This window comes from Festucalex cinctus, chromosome 6, assembly GCF_051991245.1.
Source record: "Festucalex cinctus isolate MCC-2025b chromosome 6, RoL_Fcin_1.0, whole genome shotgun sequence".
Taxonomy (NCBI): domain Eukaryota; kingdom Metazoa; phylum Chordata; class Actinopteri; order Syngnathiformes; family Syngnathidae; genus Festucalex; species Festucalex cinctus.
The window spans coordinates 25,741,568-25,763,204 of record NC_135416.1 but is presented as its reverse complement, the minus strand read 5'-3'; the positions used below and the strand labels follow the sequence as shown (position 1 = coordinate 25,763,204).

The window sequence follows — 21,637 nt, the reverse complement described above, 5'->3', positions numbered from 1 at the left end:
TAGTAGGAACCTCAACAATACACGCACTCTATTTGGCGTGGTTGACAAACTTACAAATCCCCCAAATCAAACAGCGCCAGAACTCCTCTCAACAGATAAATGCAATGAATTTGCCTGCTACTTTAGTGAAAAAGTACAAGCTATCAGGTCAAACATTGTTACAAACCAGCAAAATAACAAAACGATGCTGCACTTAAAATCACCTAGGAATAATTTAATTACCATGACAGAATTTGACTCAGTGGATCAAAATACTGTAGTAGACTTGGTTCAGCAATTGAAACCTTCCACGAGCTGTCTTGACACAATACCATCTGGCTTTTTCAAAACCATTGTGAAATCTGTTCAGATCGATTTACAACAAATAATTAATTGCTCACTTCAATCAGGTGAACTTCCTAAATGTCTGAAAGTAGCCGCCGTCAAGCCCATTCTAAAAAAAAAAGAACACTGGATGTCTCCCTGCTAGCAAATTACAGACCAATCGCAAACCTTCCCTTCGTAACTAAAATAGTTGAAAAAGTGGTTTTTAATCAACTCAGCAATTGTTTTAGCTTAAACTGACTTTTGGATAAATTCCAGTCAGGTTTCCGACCTCATCACAGTACAGAAACAGCTCTGATTAAAGTACTGAATGATATAAGATTGAGCACTGATGCAGGGAAGGTATCAGTGCTCGTCTTGTTGGACCTCAGTGCAGCATTTGACACGATTGATCATAATATACCGTTAGACAGGCTGGAAACTTGGGTGGGGTTAAATGGAACAGTCCTTAAATGGTTCAGGTCCTATTTGGAGGAAAGGAGTTACTTTGTGACCATTGGAAATTTTGAATCTGATCGAAAGGCCATGACATGTGGGGTCCCTCAAGGGTCAGTCCTTGGACCCCTGTTGTTCAGTCTGTATATGTTACCTTTGGGTCAAATGCTTCAGAACGCCGATGTTGACTATCATAGTTATGCAGATGACACACAACTGTATTTATCTATGTCCCCAAATGACAGCAGTTCTATTAACGCATTGTGTCATTCTCTAGAGCAAGTTAACAACTGGATGAACCAAAATTTCCTTCAGCTGAACGAAAACAAAACGGAGCTCATTGTTTTCGGCAATAAAGAAAAGAGGATTGCTGTTAAAAAACAGCTTGAGTCACTGTCTTTAGAAACTAAAGACCAAGTTCGAAATCTTGGGGTACTAATAGACTCAGATCTGACCTTCAGCAATCATATTAAATTCATCACTAAAACAGCCTTTTACCACCTGAAAAACATATCCAGACTGAAGGACTGCATGCTTCAAGCAGACCAAGAGAAGCTTATCCATGCTTTTATCTCCAGCAGACTAGATTACTGTAACGGTCTTCTGACTGGACTCTCTCAAAAGAACATGAGACAATTGCAGCTCATTCAGAACGCTGCAGCTCGAGTTCTGACCAAAACAAAAAGATCAGAACATATTACTCCAGTACTTAAGGATTTACACTGGCTCCCTGTCAGCTGTAGAATCGATTTTAAAGTTCTGCTACTCGTCTATAAATCACTAAATGGTTTGGGTCCTGAATATATCCAAGAAATGCTGATTGAGTACAAACCCAGCAGGGCTCTGAGATCCACAGACTTGGGCCAACTAGTGAAACCCAGAGTTCGAAGCAAACATGGTGAAGCTGCATTTAGCTATTATGCTGCACACAGATGGAATAGGCTACCAACAGAAGTGAAGTCAGCCCCGAGTGTAAATGCTTTCAAATCCAGGTTAAAAACTTTGCTTTTTTCTTATACCTTTGATTAGGGACTTTTAAACAGCTTTAATTAAGTGTTTTTTTTTTTAAATATTATTTTAAACTTTTTTATGTTAAATGTTTTAAAGTTTGTTGAATAATGTTTTAAGATTGTTATTGTATGTTTTTTTTTTTTTTTTAGTAAATTTTGTAACCTATTTTTATTTATTTATTTTTTTCCTCTGAATGTTAACTATTGTTTTTTGATGCTTATGTGTTGTCTTTCCTCGTGTAAAGCACATTGAGTTGCCTTGTGTATGAAATGTGCTATACAAATAAACTTGCCTTGCCTTGCCTTGCCTTGCCTATTTAAAGAGATCTAAAATGATTTATGGCACTTTACTGTACTGTATTTATTTTAATATATTTAATTCAATCTCCGGTGTAATAACCTTATTTATTGATTGAATTGTTATTTTATTATTATTATTAATTCAATCTCTAGTGTAATAACCTTATTTATTGGTTGATTGAATTATTATTATTATTATTATTATTAAGTCAATATCTGGTGTAATAACCTTATTATTGATTGATTGAATTATTTTTTATTTTATTATCTGTTCTTATTGCTGCTGGAAATGTAAATTTCCCAGAGGGAGCCATCCCAAAGGGATCAATAAAGTCAAGTCTAAGTCTAAGTCTAAGTAATTATCAAATACTGACAACCATTTGCCAACTATTCTAATATTTGAAAATGTGTGACAGAGCTAAATGCTCACCAAGATTATCAAGCATTGGATGAATACTAACCTCCGTTTTTTATTTTGTGCATTAACAGTGGTAGCGCCTTGTTGGTTTTGCCGTTCTCGTATGGACTGCTCGTTGCGCCACTATGGAGACACAGTTATTTAGTGATCAGGGCATGTGACTGGATTAATAAAGAAAAATGTCTCACATTAGCTTGTTTCTGAGCTAAATCCTCTAGGAGGTCCTCCACGCTTTCATCTGCTACATCCAAAGGTGTTTGACCCTGCAGAATATATGTCACAATGATTGGTAAAACAAAAAGAAAGTGTTCAAAATAAAATTCGTTATCAATAAAAAGTAAAAAAGAGAAGGCTCACTGCGCTACTGCGAGCTTCCATATTGCACATCTGTTCAGCTAAAATGTGACAGGCTTCCCCCTGACCCCAGTGTGCGGCAGCGTGTAGAGGAGTCCACCCATCAAAGTCCATCGCCGACACGTCCAGCCCACATTGACAAAGTAGCCTGGACATCGTCATGTAAACAAGACAGTCTCATGCGGATTTACTCACTTGAAGGGGTTTATGATGGCGACGACTCTTCCCTAATCATACACAAACTGAACTCAAGCGTCCTCACTTACTTGAGAGCTTCCACGTAGCCTTTGGCCGCAGCCACGTGAAGAGGTGTAGCTCCAGTCCTGGGATGTCGTACTTCAACAGGTGGTCCCTCAGTCAGCCAGGTCAGAGCATCTCTTGTGATCTGCTCCTCCTCTACCCGCTTGACTGCCTCCAAGTCCACACCTAAACACAAATACTTTTACATCAACTTATATTTACTTGTGGCTCATATTGAGACTAGAAGGCTTGATTTACTATGGGTATAGAAAGTATTCAGTTCCCTTTAAATTTATCACTGTTTCATTGCAGCCATTTGCTAAATAAAAAATAAAAAAAAGTTCATTTTCTTTCACATTAATGCACACGATCTTAAGTTGAATGAAAAAATGTAGATTTTTTTTTTTTTTTTTATTAAAAAGAAAAACTGAAATATCGCATGGTCGTAAGTATTCAGAAAACCTCATATTTAATTAGGGCTGGGTATTTCCGCCAACCTCACGATACGATACGTATCACGATACAGGGGTCACAATACGATACGTATCGCGATACATATGTATCCCAATACTTGATCTTCAAGGCGATACGTATCCCGATATATTACATTAATTTACTTCCATTTTCTAATAACAGTCATATGTAGGGGTGTGAATTGCCTAGTACCTGACGATTCGATTCGTATCACGATTTACAGGTCACGATTCGATTCGATCAATCCCGATAAGAATTTATAAGTTAATTGTTGCGATCTTTTTCCATTCAAATTTAGAAAATACTAATCAGTAAACTTGTAGAGTGTAATATTTGTATGAAAATGATTTATTTATTTATCTGAAACTTCAGTCTTATACAGGTTGTAATCTGTTTCATGTTTGAACAGCATTAAAATAAAATATTCAGGCTTAATGTTCCGTTCATATAACATTCTTCCATGCTTAAGGTGTGAACCCTAACCCGAAGTAAGACGTTTTGTTGAATATTTTTCCATTAAAAATGGAAGTTTAAAAATCGATTCAGCCGCCGAGTGAATCGATTCGAGAATTGCGCGATGTAGTATCGCGATATATTGCCAAATCGATTTTTTTAACACCCCTAGTCATATGTATACCTAAAGGATTTGTTTGTTATGCTGACTGACAAAAATATTTTTGTTAGCAGCTCTTCTTGTTAACCACCAAGTGGCATGCCTGGTTTAAATGTGCACGCACTGCAGAACAAGGAGCAACTTTCACAGATACACCGGGAAAATGTATTAATATGCATGAACCGATATGAGCAAAAATATAAAAGTATTAAAATGATTAAAGTATTAAAAGTATTAAAGTATTAAAACAGCATTTCTTTTTTCACGTAACACATTCTATTTCGTTTTTAAACAAAATATACGAAAATTGGTACATTAAGACACGCGCCATGTTAAGTTTATACTCAACTCAACTTTATAAAGTGCTTTAAGAACAGGCGTTGCTGTATACAAAGTGCTGTACATAAATATCAGTTTTGCAGTAAACAAGAACAAAGCAAACATTTTGAAGTGTGAATACAGGTTTTTTTTTTGTTTTTTGTTTTTTTTACAAGTAAATACATTTTACATCAGTGAATAAATAAGAAGTAGTGAATAAAGAGATAAATACATACATAAATAAGTAGACTAAACATCAAAACACCAAGAACAAGTCTCATGGTGCGGCAAAAGCCAAAGAATACAGATGTGTTTTAAGACGTCTTTTAAAAGAGGATAACGAGGGGGGACTGCCTAATATATTTAGTGGTAGGTCGTTCCAAAGGGAGGGACCGGCAACAGCAAAGTAAAAGAATGTGGATATTCTTCCTCTGCTTTCATTTTTCTTAGCAAGACACAGCGTCCAATCACCGGTGAGCTATTTTTGCATTAATTGAAGGCAATTAACTTCAAAGACGCTGCTGGTTTTTATTTTTTAGGTACAATGCAAGCTGCAAAGGGAAACGTTAACGAGCAATATCGATTCTGACGCCTGCGTATCGATACGTGTATTGTAATGAGGCCCGCAACGATATATTGCCGTATCGATTTTTTGAGCACACCCCTATATTTAATTCATGTGCTGTCCATTTGTTCAGATCCTCTTTTAGATGGTTCAACTCCATCAATAGAGTCCAACTATGTTTAATTAAACTGATTGGCCTTGACTGGTACACATTTGTCTATATAAGAATTTACAGCTCACAGTGCATATCAGAGCAAATGAGAATCATGAGTTTGAAGAAACAGCCCTTGATGCTCAGAAAGAGAATTGAGGCAAGGCACACACACACAAACAAAAAAAAATTGCAGCACCCAGGGTCCCTAAGAGCACAATGGCCTCCCTAATCATTTAAGGAAGAAGTTTGGGTCGACCAGAACTCTTCCAAGACACGGCCGTCCAGAAAATTGACAATCGTGGGAGAAGAACCTTGGTGAAAGACCCAAAGATTACTGTGGCTGAGCTCCAGAGATGCCGTAGGGAGATGAGAGAAAGGTCCACAAAGTCAATCACTGCAACCCTCCACCAGTCCGAGCTTTATGGAGGACTGGCCGGACGGAAGCATCTCTTCATATACATGGACAAAACCAGCTACTGCTCATCCCCTATCCACCACAATCCCCACAGTGAAACATGGTGGTGGCAGCATCACGCTATGGGGTTGTTTTTCAGCTACAGGGACAGGACGACTGGTTGCAATTAAAGGAAAGATGAATGCATCCAAGTACAGAGAGGTCTTGTGTGTTGAGTGCTCCTGACCTCAGACTGGGCTGAAGGTTCACCTTCTAACAAGACAATGACCTTAAGTACAGACACAGAGCAAAAAAGTCGTGGCTTTTGAACACCCTGCCAGAGCCCTGACCTAAGCCAAATTAGCATCTCCACAGAAACCCTTCAATTGGTTGTCCACCAACATTCATCATGCAACCTGATGGAACTGAAGAGGTTCTGCAAGGAAGAATGGCAGCGGATCCCCAAATCGAGGTGTGAAAGACTTGCTGCCAATGTTCCCTCTAATTTTCCGTCTGTCTGTGCATTCACACAAACTTCTCGAGCGTTCCATGGACTATGGTGAGCAACATCCACGGACTTATATATGAATGGACTCACAATGCCACTTACCCCGCAGTGTTTTCACGTTATTTACTGTCTCTACGGTGGTGCATATGATATGATATGTTACAAAAAAAAATTCACACCACTTATATATCAGATTTGTGACATGATTAGAATCAGCCCTACTTTGTTACTTGTTAGAGGTAATTTTAAGCATAATTAAGTCGAAAAACAATTTGTAAAATATGGAACCACATCATCCATTCAAATATAATGAAAAACATGCCATTTATTAAACCATGAACGTTTCTGAAACGAGTGAAGAGCTTTATTTAAGGGGCTCGTAAACTATGCCCATATTTGGACTTCCTGATTGGAGCGGTTTGCGGCGTCACCTGCAGTCTCGTCAATAGTGCGAGCGTTTGTTTAATCTATGTATGCTTCAAACTACAGTAGAACGACTGAGTGTGCACCCAAACTGCTATTGAAACTGTACGGGAAATGTGAATGGTATCCTGTTGTGTGCGTAGTAGGCGCCAGTCGGCGTCACCGTGTTGCCCATTTATTTTGGGTTGCATTTAGGCTTTTATTTATTTTTTGTCACATTTTTCTTTCCCACTCTGTTAACCACATGCGCGATTTAAACTTTTCATTTTTTATCGGAAGATTATACAAAAAATTCAAACAGTAAAGACAGCTCATGTTAGAATTTTTTTAATGCGCTGCAGACATTTGCTGTGCGCTTTGACGGTCAGAGTAGTGCGCGATTGCGCACGCGTGCTGCTTAAAGGGAACATCGCTTGCTGCATCATTCAAGTCAAGTTAAGTTTCTTTATATAGCCCTTAATCACAAAAGAGTCTCAAAGGGCTTCACACACCAAACAGGTGACAATACTAACAACATCCCCAACATTCCCAGAAGGCTCATAGCTGTACTAGCTCAAAAGGGTGCATCGTCTCAATACAGTACTGAGCAAAGGGTCTGGATACTTAGGAACAGTTTTTCTTTTTTTAATATTTTTACAAACATTTCTACATTTCTGTTTTTTTTTCTGTCAAGATGGGTGCTGGGTGTACATTAATGGGAAATAAAATGAACTTTGTTGTGCAAATGGCTGCAATGAAACAAAGAGTGAACATTTTAAAGGGGTCTGAATACTTTCCGCATCGACTGTATAGCCCCTTTAATGCTTAAATCTGATTTACTGCCTAGATCTGATTTATTTTGCTTTTCTTCCTATCAGGGCCGGCGCTAGCCATTTTGGTGCCCTAAGCATAAATGTTTTGTGGTGCCCACCCCCACCAACACTCCGTCCGCACACCCCATCACCCCTCCCCTGGTAGAAATGAACAATATCTGAGTATTTGTCAGTTTTGCTTTATTAAACAAAATAACTTGTAAGTAGGGCTGGGTTTGAAATATCGATATATCGCTATCATATCGATACACCTTTTCATATCCCAACATCGATACATAAAACCATGTATCAATATATCGACCCCCCCGTTTTTGTCAATTTATTTACACAGCCTGTGCTGTGGTTGTAATTTATTTAAATTATTATTTATTGTTTTTATAAGGCCATGTTAAATGAAACAGATTAATGTAACTGCAATGGATTAAATTCCTAATGTAAATATTCTTGATAATGCATTAAATTAGAGCAAGAAGTTTCTACTCTTTGCAGCATTGGTACTTTTGACAGTCTAAAATATGTGCTGCATGAATTCCTCAACTGAATCGAAAATTGTTGTGAATCATGAATTGAATCGGGCCCTTGTGAATCGAATTAAATCCATTCTGGAAATCTGAATCGATACCCAGCCCTACTTCAAAGTGTCAATATTGAAGTTTTAAAAATGTTCACAAAAATAAGTGATAAATAATAAGTCTTTCTAAAACTAACAATGACACCAAATACTCAAATAAATAAAGCTAAATTAATTAAAATAAAACTCAATGCCACTACTATTAACAAATAAACATCTGGAAATAAACAAATTGCAAGCAAGTTAGTAGAGGCCCTACAGAGGCACATGTCTACATTTCTGGGCTGCAAAATTGGCTATCAGGTCATCATATGACAGCTTTTGTGCAATTTCCGCATTCATGTTAGGGTATGAAATGCTCCTTGAACATATTGAAGCATTGATCCTGGATTCAGAAATACAAGACAATATTCAGGGATTCTACAATGAAATATGGTTTTGAACCAACCATGGTACAAACATTTTCTAAATTGATTAGGATTATGGTATTGTGCAGGCCTATATTTAAAACACAGGTACATGAAAATTTTAATAATCTACCTTTTTAGAGAAGGACTGATAGGGCACTATGTAAAAATTCTGGACATAATGTTAAAACTATGAATATGAAATGAAGAAATCTACTTAGCCTTAAGATGATCATTATTATTATTATTTTCAAATTACACTTTCACCAGTACATGCCGCTCTTGGCCGTTCCATATGAAACAATATTGTCTCGTCACATTACATTTAACATACCGTATAATAAACGTGCTGGTCACAACCATTCCACTGCGGCGGTTTGGAGTGTTTTTTTGTTTTTTTTTTGTTTTTTGCTAACTGTGGTCATGTAAACGTAGCTGCTACAAAATAAACTAATTGTCATTGTCATACCTGCAAGTGACGCGCGAGCATCATCTCATTGTTTTTTCTTTTCCTCTTTACTAAATAATAAACAAAAATATATTCAACTCTTCTTTATGTAGAGCACGTTAACAACAACAGCATCTATATGAAAATGATGAAGTAAACCACTAGATATAGACTGCTTATTATCAAATTACAATTACGTAACTATTTATTTGTCCTAGACTGATTTTTTACCGCATCAGGATATTTGTACATCAACTCCAGTTTGTTCCTTTTTCTAGGCACCCTTTAATGTTAACATATTCAGGGCATCTTCAAGTCTACGTTTTCCTAGTAGTTAGATAATCATGAACAGTTTTGATGGCTTGATGACATTAGGTATGTAATGACAAGCAAGTCCGGTGTATACAATTATGATGGCAGTGAATTAATTTAGATTCGTGAACAAAGTTTGTTAAAAGGCCCATTTTTTTAATTAATGTATTTATTTTTTTATTATTCTTTTACTTTCATTGTCAAAGTGACAACATATATCATAAAAATTATTGGCCCAATTCTCCTTATTGTTATTATTTTATTGTCAAAGTTAAATGACAACATACATCATAAAAATAATTCTCCGTAGATTAGGCCATATAGGAAGGCTTCAAAGAAATACAATAACCATGGAAAACCATTCACTCTGATCCATTCGATTCTTCCCAGAGAGAGAGAGAGCAGAGGTATATCCCATTTATTAAAGTCAGTTTTAATTTCTTTGGACAATTTGTCATTATTAGATTTAAAAAAAAAAAAAAAAAACTGTGAGGTCTTAGGACTCGGAGTCACACCCGTCCAGATATCTAAATCCCTGTTTTGTAATTGAGTCAAGCTTATCAAGTTGTGACAGCAAGTTGCCTACCACCCTTAGCGCTTCTGATTTGTGTTCATTTTAACATGATACCTTTCTATGCTGAGCAAGACTATAAAAGGCCTAATTCTAATCAGGTTTATTTGATGCCATTCTATCTTTACGCTGCCATAACCAATACCCAAATTGTGTCACTTTAACGCTCAGGTGTTTAGTCGCCCAAGAATGTTTTTTTTACCTTGTCTCAGAGTGTATTCCTGGAGAAGGGCCTCAGTGGTTTCATCCAGGGCGATGTCCACAGGGACGTCACCATCACAGTTGACAGCAGAGAGAGAAGCACCACGCCGCATAAGGAAACTGACAAAACAACCACAGTGAGAAATATTTTGAAAAAGAATAAATCACCTGTTTAGATGAAAACACCAAAACAAACAAATTATCTTTGTTGAGCTATAAAATTCTACCATGTGTTCTCATTTTGCATAAACGCGGTTTCCAATTCTGCACGCTGCGGCCAGCCCAGCATGTTCATTCTTTAACTGAGATGTTGTCCTGCCAAACACAGCAACAATGATAGCATTGTTGAATGCAGAAATAGCCTGGCACTCACAGAACACTCCGGCAGCAAGATATGGTGTGATACAGAATATCCACAAAGAACTTACAGCACTTTACTTTTCCATACTTTGTTACAGCCTTTATAAAATTTGATCAATTGTTTTTTTTGTCTATAAATTCTATACACAGTACCCCGTAATGGCAATGTAGTTTTGTTGTTTAAAGTTTTACAATAAGAAATTACATCTAAGTACTGTATACACTCTTTGCCACTAAGCTAAAAAAAAAAAAAAGTTTAGATTCCTGTTTCCACTGATAATCTTTTAGCCATTTCTACAGCTCAATGGGAGACCATCTGTGGTAAATCCAGTTGATTAGACATGATTTGGAAAGGCACACATGTAAGTGTAAGTTGGCAAACCAAGCATAAAGTCAAAGTAATTGTTCACGTCTGAGATAGGATTGTTTAGAGCAGGGGTCGGAGTGTCAAACTCATGTTCGTCACAGTCCATATCGTAGCTATTGTTCCCTTTAGAGGGCTATCTTATGTCTGTGAATCCATATACATAATATCATGGCGTCGGGCCGAATCCTCATAAGCCAAAATTTGGTAAATTTTACATTAAAAATAAATAAATAAAATAAAATAAAAAAATAAAAATAAAAATAAAAAATAAAAAAAAATTTTTTTTGGTTGTGTGGGTCTTATTTTTACAAATTACTGAACAATCTAAAGTGTTGAAAATGGCTTGCTGCCTTTGATGACATAATGTTAATGGTTGAACAAATATGCTGTTTTTGGGGTCTCCTGAAAAAGTGCCAATTTGAAGTTACAAGGCTTTAGCCTGAAAAGCATGAGACAAAATTCTCTGGTCTAATGAGACAAAGATTGATTTTTTTTGTTGGCATGAATACCAGGCATCAATTTTTAAAGGAAACCATACACTGCTCATCAACTGGCCAATACCATCCTCTACAGCAGTGTTTCTCAACCCTGGTCCTCGGGGCCCACGATCCAGACTGTTTTCCAATGACTCCCGATTCCCAATGCAGCCAATTATAATGACAGTTAATCAGCAAGCTCTGGAGAAGCCTGATAACGATCCTCACCTGCGTTGGAATTGGGAGACATGGAAAACAGGCTGGAGGACCAGGTGTGAGAAACTGCTCTCCAGTGAATTGCTGTAGGCATGTTTTTCAGCGGCACAACCTGGTGAATAGTTAGGATTGAGTGAAACCTGTGAAAAAGCACGCTTGACCTCAAACTGGGGTTAATGTTCCTCTTTCAGCAAGGCAACGACCATGAGCACACAGCCAAAGATCTCAGGACAGTCTGTCCTAAGGCGCTTTTCCACCGTACCGGTTCCACACCGAAGCGGCAATTTTTGTCCCCGGATGTTAGTGTCTCCACAGGACTTATTCGGGGCCGAACCGTTCCGTTGTAAACACTGTTTAGAACCCTTTCGACAGCGGTTCTGCAGCGCAGGTCGCCGGGGGACTAGTGGGACAGTGACGTCACCTGTCGTCTGATTGGCCAACAGCAACGCCGCTGCCGCCGCAAGCAACACTATGGCACATGCCCATTTCCTTGTTTTAAGCGAGAGAGGCAGAAGCGCCCGCCGGTCTTCGCCAAAGTCATAAAAATATACAATAAATATAATAATGTTTTACAGAAACTCTTAACTATATTTACAATTTAAAAGGTACTTGTGGATCGATTTATAATGTTTGTGGTTTTAAAAAACATCGCGAGGCTTGTTGTGTTTTCCTATTCACTTGAATGAGAGCTCCAGCGGCAGACCTCCATTCAGAAATAGCTGTCTTCGCGAGCCGGTCGTGAATCATAATATTTCATTCATGGTGGTCTATAAATTGTAAATATGGTTCAATGTTGGTGCGACTTGCCACTCGGGAAATGTTATTTCAGATTCGCACGCAAGGTGGGAGTGCAAGCTTGGCGTGGACGGTTCAAATGTTGCTGCCCCCTTCTCGCCGTGCGCCAGTTGTAATGGAAAACCGGCGGTTGCTGTCTGGTGTGGTTGCGTGAGGTGTGGTGTGGTGTGGTGTGGTACACGTGCGGGCACGATGGAAAAGCGGCACTAGAGTGGACCAGCTCGAGCCCAGGCTTGAATATGTCTGTCTGGGTAGATGTGAGCACCACCAACACACCACATCAAACCGGGTGATGCTTGAGAGGTGTTACTAAGTGGAATGGGTGCAGAGATGTGTACAAAGCTAGTGGAATCATATTCAAAAGCACTTGAGCCTGTTATTCCTACCAAATGTATTTAAAAAAAGAAAAAAGAAAACGGAAAAAACATTGAGCAAAGGTTGGGAATAGTTATATACATAGTAATTTCTCTTTTTTTGTAATAAATCAGCAAACATTTAAGACAAAAACCTTGTTTCTTGTTATTGTTGAAAATGAAAAATGTATTCTGTTTTGCAATAAGGCTGGAAAATTACAATTTTGGGGGGAAAGCTGTGAAAAGTTTCTAGATGCATAATACAATCGTTCCAACATTGCAGCCTTTGAACAGTGGAGACAAGAACAACATACTCTGCTATATCCCGGTAGCCACAAGAGGCAGCCACGTGTAGGGGTGTCCAGCCCTCGCTGTCAACCTGGTTCACATTGGCACCGTGCTCCAAAAGAAAGGACACCATCTCCATGCTACCGTCGATGCAGGCCTTGGAGAATTACATTTTGAATGTAAGTTTTGCTCTTGTCAAACAGTAAGAGAACAGCTCAGGTAGTAAAAGCAGCTTCACCTGATGTAACGATGTTATTCCATCAGCATTGGAACAGTTAATAATTTCAGGCCCATCCTCCTCACTGCTCATCATCTCCTTGGCCTCTTGCAGCATCACTTGGGCCTCCTCAGTGTCCCCACTCGCACACGCTGCCAGGAACTCGGCAGCTCTGTCAAACCTCACCCTTTTTCTAAACAGTATGATAGACAAAATATTGGCACATTAGGACTTTCAGATTTTATCATTTTCCATTCATCCATTTTCTATATTGCTTTTTGACACAACAAACACGATCTAGTGGTGGTGGCGGTGGTGGGTGGGGATTGTTATTGCAACATATTGCTGCACTCTCGAGTGTAATTGATATATCGATACACTGACGGCAAATATAGATATTTTATGACAACAGAAACATACTCAATGTAACACGCCACCTACTCTACAGCTAAATTCTAAATAAAGCTTTGCTGAATATTATATTGACGCAAATGCTAGCCTTAGTGGGCTTTTACTTTGAAGTCAGCCTGCGGCGGTGTGACCAACAGCTTGACTTCCCTTTTCGACGTTCCGGCTTAGGCTTACATGTCAAAAGTTTTTATTGAAATGACATATTTCCTACTAACATTATCATAATGCCATCCCGAAAGTATACCATATTTATTTAATAGCTAATTTCTTCTGATGCTAAAAATCCGCCAGTTAAATAATTACGCCGTCATTGTAGATTCAACACAAGTCTCTGACGTTAGTGGCTAACAGCTAGGGTTATAGCATTAGCAACGAATGCCTGATTGGTACGGTGGCCCTGAAGGCAAAAAAGGGCTGGCAACAACCATAGCTCTTCAGTAAAAACAAAAAAAAACACAAAAAAAACCCACCACGCTGTCCTGGCTCAAAACTTCAAAAACAACACGGTCAGACCCAGTGCTTGATTCACAGACTGACACAGCACGGACGTTAATAACCTGGACTGTGAATGCTGAAACGAGACGCGAAGCCCTCGCCAGCCATCTTTGCGTTGGCAATCGTTTAGCTCACATAGTTAGTTGAATACATTGATTTTTCTGCTGCGTTTCCACAATAATTTCTGTCTCTACGGTGAAATGCCACAGTGCGTGGCGTACGGTTGTACAAATAAGTGTTGTAGAACCTTTAAATTCACGTTTTATTGGTAAGACTAAAAACGTAAATATAAAGTTTCTCTAAAAGGTATTTTTCCAAGTGCTACTCAAAGATTTGTCTGTAATTCGTCTGCATCATGTTGTCGGAATTGTCAACAATGAGATGAAAACAAAGCTTCTCAAGAAAATAAATGCTGTAAAAAGTAAACCAAACTTCTGCAAGTCACGATTCACAATACTGAGATAGTATACTCTGAATGGTTGATGCAAACGATGAAGTTCGTTCTTTGCTAGGGTCTCATTACCCCATACAGGGATCCTGGCATAGAACACTCATGTATACATGGACTCATTTAATAAGAATAAAGGCTTGATCTGATTAAAAATTATTCATGTAAACACACCTTTTGGAATGTTCTGACCCGATTAGACTCAATCGGATCAAAATTTGTATCTGATCGACGGAGGTTGGTTATACAGATTCTTATTCCGATCAACCCGCATGAAAACAGTTTAATCGGAATGGCGAGGCTGTGTCCGGTATGTGCATGTGCTGTCTTGATCTAAATGTGTTGTGACGTCATCGTTTCCGGCCATTAAAATGGCAGCATTTTGATAAGAGTTCGTCTGCTAGGGGGGAACTTGTTTTAAAGTACTTGGAACTTGTTTTTAATCAATATGTTGCTTCAATAAAAGTGTTAAAACTATCACAACTACTGCGTTGAATGAAGTATGAACCAATCTTGAAAAATCACGTGAGCTATGTCAGCGCGTTTCACAGCTGCCGCGGGGCGAATCCGAACAGAACAAAACATGTAAACGGCAGTTTTTCCCCATCTGAAACACTCCGCTTAGAAACAGACAACATGTGGAATATTTTATATTGTATTTGTTCATTGCAAAAGCTTTAAAAGTTTATTGGGAATTATTCAACAGAAATAAAGCTCCAGAAGGGGGTTGGGGTAAATAAGCAAAACTTGTGTTAAATAACGTCATTGTCGTTTGTGCTTTCTATCAGCAAAAAGGTCAACAGATTAAAATCAGAAATTGGAATTTAGTGGAGGCGGGAAAAAAAAAACAAAAAAAATCAGGTAGCACTTTATTTTAGGCCATATTACCCAAAACCAAAGAGTAGTAGTATGTATGGTGGAATGCATTTTTCACTTTCAGTGAGAAAAGCTTCCCCAATCCTGGTCCTCAAGGGCCGGACTCGTGCCGGTTTTAGATGCAAGTTTCCGCCCACTAACACACCTGATTCATATATCAGCACATCAGCAAGCTCTGCAAAAGCCTGATAATGAGCCTGATCTTTAGAATCTGGTGTGTTGGAGGATGTCAACACCCTAAAACCCGCAGAACACCCCCCACGTCACACGTTACTTTCTCCATCCATTGAGAAGATTGGGACTTTGGATTGTTGTAATTGATTGTAGTTGATTTGTGAGGATTATTTTGATTTCAAAATGTGACGAAATGTCATTTGACTGATATAACTAGCTTGATATAACTGGTTTGTATGCTAGTCGTAGGCAAAAGCAATACAATACGCAGTTTGTTTACACCGTGTAAAGGAAGAATTTTTAATGTGTTGCATTGTGGAAATATCAGAAATGCCAACATGTTCAGAATTTAATATCATTTGTCGGTAAATGTGCACCTCTGCAGGTCAGCTAATTCTTCCTCACTTTCTGACAATGAGAGCACCTGTGCCATCTACTGTCGTGGATGTGCACTATTCTAGTCCAGCCAAAACAAAAAAACAAAACAAAACAAAAAACAAACAAAAACAAAACATGTTCCCTTAAGTCACACGAGGCCCCCATTGTGGCCTGCCCCCCTATTTGAGAAGAACCGATTTAACCATAGTTGTCACAAGCACACTCTCAATGAGTATATATTACGTAATCTGGGGAAAAAAACATTAAGGTCTTTGAGAATTCCCAAATCTACAACTTTGATCGCGAATGGATTTGATGCATCGTAGAGCAAGAACGTGCAACCCGATGTATCTCATTTGTAGTCCACCCACACAGGTCCACGCATATTCTTCATTTAGGACATTTAGGGCTAAGCTAACAAGCGTCCACCTGACAAGTTGTGTTCAACTGTTCCCCAAAGAGGTTTTCCTTACCGTCTCTTAGGAAGCGGGCTGCTTTCATCGCTTCTCGAAATACGCTGCTCACTCGGCGGCTGCTGCTGCTCGGCCTCCGGCTCCTCGGTTCCTCTTTCCACGGCATCGCTTCGCCATCTTCGCCGGGGCAAGGCCGAGGCTTTGTCGGTACAAGAACCGGCCCAGCGCTTGAGCTGCTCCAGCCGCTTGGTCCTCGCCGAGTCACCCATTAATTTATACAAGGAGGACCGCGATATTAAAAATAAAACATAGCCAGGAAACGAAAGACACACCCTCCATGCGTATGCTTCCACTTCCTGGTCTATGGCAGTGTGCAACCTGGGGGAAGCCTGTGCTCGTGCTCGTGAGATATTGGTGAGTGAGTGAACTATGCGCGCGACACTTCACACAATTCACTGAGAGGACGTCGTAACTTTGAAGGCGTATTTAGTGCAGTACAGTAATTTCTATTACAGGTACTAATAAAAAAAAAAAAAACTTCCTGCCAGGAAAGACGAAAATAATAGTCATCGTCAAACTGTAAACTGTTATCTTCAAGTATTACTCAAAATGAACAGTTCGAGTGTTTCAAGACTTGGAATGTGACCAAAGAAAACCATATGAGCAATGAACATTTATTCAATATCTCCTTCTCGTGTCCACATCGATAAACTCTTTCTCCCCACTTAGCAACCATGGACGGCTTCAGGACTTTTATCTTGGCCGATCATAGAGAAATGAAATATATATATATATATATATATATATATATATATATATATATATATATATATATATATATATATATATATATATATAGGTCTACATTTATGAAAAATGGGGATCATTTCGAGGGATTACAATTTCTACGATGAAAGACACACACACACAGAGAGAGAGAGAGAGAGAGAGAGAGAGAGAGAGAGAGAGAGAGAGAGAGAGAGACCAACCCCACACACACACACACACACACAACACACCCACTGGGGGGACTGCGGTCAGTCACCTCCACTCGAAAAGTCAAGCCAGCCGCCACAACGATTTTTAATACTGTGCATTACGGTAACGTGCACACATGCCGCTGAGTTGGCCACCTTCAAAATAAAAGCTGTTCAACACTTGCTTTAGGTTTAAAAAAAAAAAAATCATTTAAAAAAATCATTTAAAAAAAATCATGGTTTGTTATCCCAGGACCAGACCAATTCTATGGGACACTGCACCACCCCAGGTATCCAACCAAAGTACTTTAAACAAAATCTGATGTTGCATTTCAAAATAAAACTCATTTGAAAAATTGATTTTTAGACACGGGCGGGTGGTTAGCACGTCCGCTTCCCAGTTCTGAGGTCTCCGGTTCGAGTCCAGGCTCGGACCTTCCTGGGTGGAGTTTGCATGTTCTCCCCGTGCCCGCGTGGGTCTTCTCCGGGTACTCCGGTCTCCTCCCACATTCCAAAGACATGCATGACAGGTTAATTGGGCGCTCTGAATTGTCCCCAGGTGTGCGTGTGCGTGTGAGTGTGGATGGTTGTTCGTCTCTGTGTGCCCTGCGATTGGTTGGCAACCAGTCCAGGGTGTCCCCCGCCTACTGCCCAGAGCCAGCTGAGATAGGTGCCAGCAGCCCCCGCGACCCTTGTGAGGAATAAGCGGTCAAGAAAATGGATGGATGGATGGATTTTTAGACACGAATCCCTGAATTAAAAAAAACATTAAAAATTCATGGTTTGTTATCCCAGGACCAGACCAGTTCTAAGGGACATTTCACCACCCCAGGTATCCAACCAAAAGTACTTTGAACAAAATCTGATGTTGCATTTAAAAATAAAACTCCTTTGAAAATTGAATTGTCGACTACTATTGCTGATTTAAAAAAAATAAATAAATCATTAAAAATTCATGGTTTGCTATCCCAGGACTAGACCAGTTCTAAGGGACACTACACCACCCCAGGTATCCAACCAAAGTACTTTAAAACTCATTCACTGCCTTTGACAAGTATATTTGTCAATTGTATTTTTTACAGCGGAGATAAATGGAGGCTAATCTGACTATGCTCCACAGTAAATATCAAACTTGGAAACAACTTTACTGATGCCCCACCACCGGTAGATGACATCATTGCCCCATTTTATACGAAATAAACACAGTTTCAGAGTCCATGGGAGAAATGGCTGTATTTTGGCAAACCTACATTTTTCTACTGTCAATTATAAAAGAACGGGACGGGACAGGACAAAATGTAGGCAGTCTATTTGTTATTTGGTAGATTCGGTTTATATATAATTATTGAACGTAATATCACATTGGTATTAAAAATTCTGAAATTTTCTGAAATGGCTGGCAGTGAATGAGTTAAACAAAACCTGATGTTGCATTTCAAAATAAAACTCATTTGAAAAATGATTTTCAGACATTAATCCCTGATTAAAAAAAAAAAAAAAAAATCATTAAAAATTCATGGTTTGTTATCCCAAGCCCAGACCAATTCTAAGGGACACTACACCACCCCAGGTATCCAACCAAAGTACAAAATCTGATGTTGCATTTTTAAAGATTTTTTTTAAAAATCAGGGATTGTCTGAAAATCAATTTTTTAAAAAGTTTTATTTTGAAATGCAACATCAGATTTTGTTTAAAGTACTTTGGATACCTGGGGTGGTGGAGTTTCCTGTAGAACTGGTCTGGTCCTGGGATAACAAACCATGAATTTTTAATGACTTTTTAAAATCAGCAGTAATAGTCTAAATTTCAATTTTCAAAAGAGTTTTATTTTGAAATTCAATATCAGATTTTGTTCAAAGTACTTTGGTTGGATACCTCAGGTGGTGTAGTGTCCATTAGAACTCTTCTGGTCCTGGGATAACAAACCATGAATTTTTAATGATTTATATGAAACCAGGGATTCATGTCTAAAAATCTATTTTTCAAATGAGTTTTATTTTGAAATGCAACATCAGATTTTGTTTAAAGTGATAGTTCGGCTTTCTTTTACATGAATCTCTATTTCATCTTCACCTCCAGTGTGTGCGATCAGCACTGACTTCCCCCTGACAGCGTTCTGTGACACGAGCTCTGGTCCGGTGTTGGACGAGAGGAAATAGTCCAGCAAGCTGGCTGGGGTCACTGAGATAAAAGCGTTTTTCTTCTAAAAACAATTTGTGTTCAAAAGTGATACATTTGCAACACAATAGTCTTTTCTGAAAAAAGTCAGACGCCATTACCGCTGGGCACTACTTCTTTTCTGTTCGTTCGTATCTGCGCGTCGCCCTGTAGACAGCTAATCGACGTGCTGCAGACACCTGATCTTTCCGCCTTCGAAAAGACAAACAACTGCATGCGGGGTGCCGCGCAGTGATACGAACGAACAGAAAAGTAGTGCCTGGCGGTAATGGCGTCTGACTTTTTTCAGAAAAGAGTATTGTGATGCAAATGTATCACTCTTTTGGACAAGCCGAAAATCACGTGACCACTGCAAACGAGGCCTCGAACGTCAAACGTGTCAGCGACTTCACGCTGTTTCACAGGAAGGATGAACTCGGTGTTTGACAAACCTACCTGCAGTAATTAAAGCCCCAATTATTGATACAAAAATTAGGAAAGGTAATGATCATTCGGCTCAAATATTTTCCCCATTCCAGGATTATGGAAATACGTATCCCATATAATAAAAACAATATCCCTGTTCACAACACCGCACACATTATATTCTGTCGAGTAAATTTGACTCTATTTACAGTGCAACCAAATAGACAATTTCAGAGTAATATTTGCACTTGGAAGAGAGTAAAATAAATAAAAATAATAATAGTCAAAATTCAAACTCAGGACCTTCAGTTTGAGAGACAGCTGCTCTACATGATCCGCCACGGAGCTCCTGACGTCAGTGATGTGTATTAGTATATCGCTGGTCAGCCGGAATTTTCCTACAAACGAGTCAAAGCTGAAGCTGCAGCTCGCAAGGTCGTTCTTCAACACACGAGAGATAGGCTTTTATCATTTCTTTGTTTGTTTTTTTCCAATTCTTTAGTTTATTCTCTTCCAAGTGTAAATAAATAATAGCATACTCTAAAAACACTGTTGTGAAAACCAAAGACAAAAACAATACACAGACTTGAAAGTACAACTTTACTTGTGTAAATAGCACTTTAAAAGGACACAATCCCAGTTAAAAAAAAGATAGATCTACTGAAACTTAATTGAACTTATGAAATGCAGAGGCTCATACATGATCGCAAGTAATGAAGCTTTGTAATAATGCTGTCAAACAATACCATAATATTTTGACATTAACACATTTTATTATCTGAATGTCATTTGCAAACATTGATTAAATGCATGTACGCAATTGCATGCATGCGTGTATTGTTCAAAACATAACAGCATCATATCAATTGGGTGCAATTCAGCAATTGTATTGCAAAGAACGTGCTAAAATACTGACGAAAACTTGTAACAGCATCATATCAACTGGGTGCAATTCAGCAATTAATTAATTAGACGCAAATTACTTTTGTTTTATCTAAAGTCCCGTCGGGGTGTTTTTTAAAGCAAAATTTACCACCGAGCAAATCAACTGGAGTCACCCCGCTCATTTTGGAACAACAGGCGTAGGAAATGCCGTGCTTTGACCTAATCACTGACCTGCGCAGCCTTCAATGTAACCACCCGCGGTTACGTTCAAGGCTCAAGTGCGGTCGAAAAAAATAGTGCGATTAATCTGCGTTAACTTAATACGTGATTAATGTGACAATTTTCTGTGATTAATTAATCTATTAACGCTTTAACTTTGACAGCCCTACTTCGTAAACAATGATTCTAAAAATTCCATGTGCGCAGGTTTTACCAGCAGATGGAGCTCTTACAGTGTGTCAAATGCCTCGAAGCAGTGCTTCGTTTTAGCGCAGCCAGGCGCAATTGACCTTTCGCAAACTCCGCCCCCCAAACGAGCATTGACCAATCACACATTTAGCAACCGTTGCTACGTAAGCATAGTCCGTCAAGCTTTACTCAGCTCTTGTCATGGTTCGGATCTCAGCCCTGTTGTGTTTTGTTATTGCAGTGCCAGTGACGAGGGGGGCGTTCCCCAGCGCCGCACCTGCAACTCGTCAGTAATCATGACTTTAAAAGGACTCCAAGGAGCAGCCTGAAGATGTCGGATTATTACTTGCTCACCATCGTGTCCAAGTGTTCTCTGTGTCATCCTTTGATAATATTCTGATCTGCTATAGTCCTTGTTTTGGTTCTGTTACTTACACGTGAGTAGCCACGTCGCTTTTTGTTGTTTTACCTTGTTTGATTTATTCCGTGTTATTGTGTGTGTAGTCCTTGCCTTTTGCAAGCGTTTTGTGTTTACTATTCGGGTCCTTGCCTTTTGCAAGTGTTTTTCGTTACGTTAGTGCTCCTTGCCTTTTGCAAGTGTTTTTCGTTACGTTAGTGCTCCTTGCCTTTTGCAAGTGTTTTTTGTTATTGCCGCGCACACACA

The 21,637-nt window shown here is 39.0% G+C and overlaps 1 protein-coding gene across 2 annotated transcripts in view; it reads right to left on the bottom strand.

Annotated features, from left to right (window-relative positions):
* The window catches only part of ppp1r12c (protein phosphatase 1, regulatory subunit 12C), a 37,553-nt gene extending 20,988 nt beyond the window's left edge, over positions 1–16,565 (bottom strand). Inside the window, exons 1-8 of one of the 2 annotated variants that reach the window (XM_077525588.1) lie at positions 16,180–16,562; positions 12,946–13,117; positions 12,734–12,864; positions 9,854–9,972; positions 3,108–3,267; positions 2,845–2,989; positions 2,676–2,750; positions 2,531–2,610 (exon numbers count right to left, since the gene is read on the bottom strand). In XM_077525588.1, the coding sequence (XP_077381714.1) occupies positions 2,531–2,610; positions 2,676–2,750; positions 2,845–2,989; positions 3,108–3,267; positions 9,854–9,972; positions 12,734–12,864; positions 12,946–13,117; positions 16,180–16,388 (1,091 nt within the window). In that variant the 5' untranslated portion in view covers positions 16,389–16,562. Of the gene's footprint in view, positions 1–2,530; positions 2,611–2,675; positions 2,751–2,844; positions 2,990–3,107; positions 3,268–9,853; positions 9,973–12,733; positions 12,865–12,945; positions 13,118–16,179 lie in introns of both variants that reach the window. The other variant, XM_077525589.1, reaches the window with a different exon arrangement.
* Positions 16,566–21,637: the final 5,072 nt, after the last annotated feature.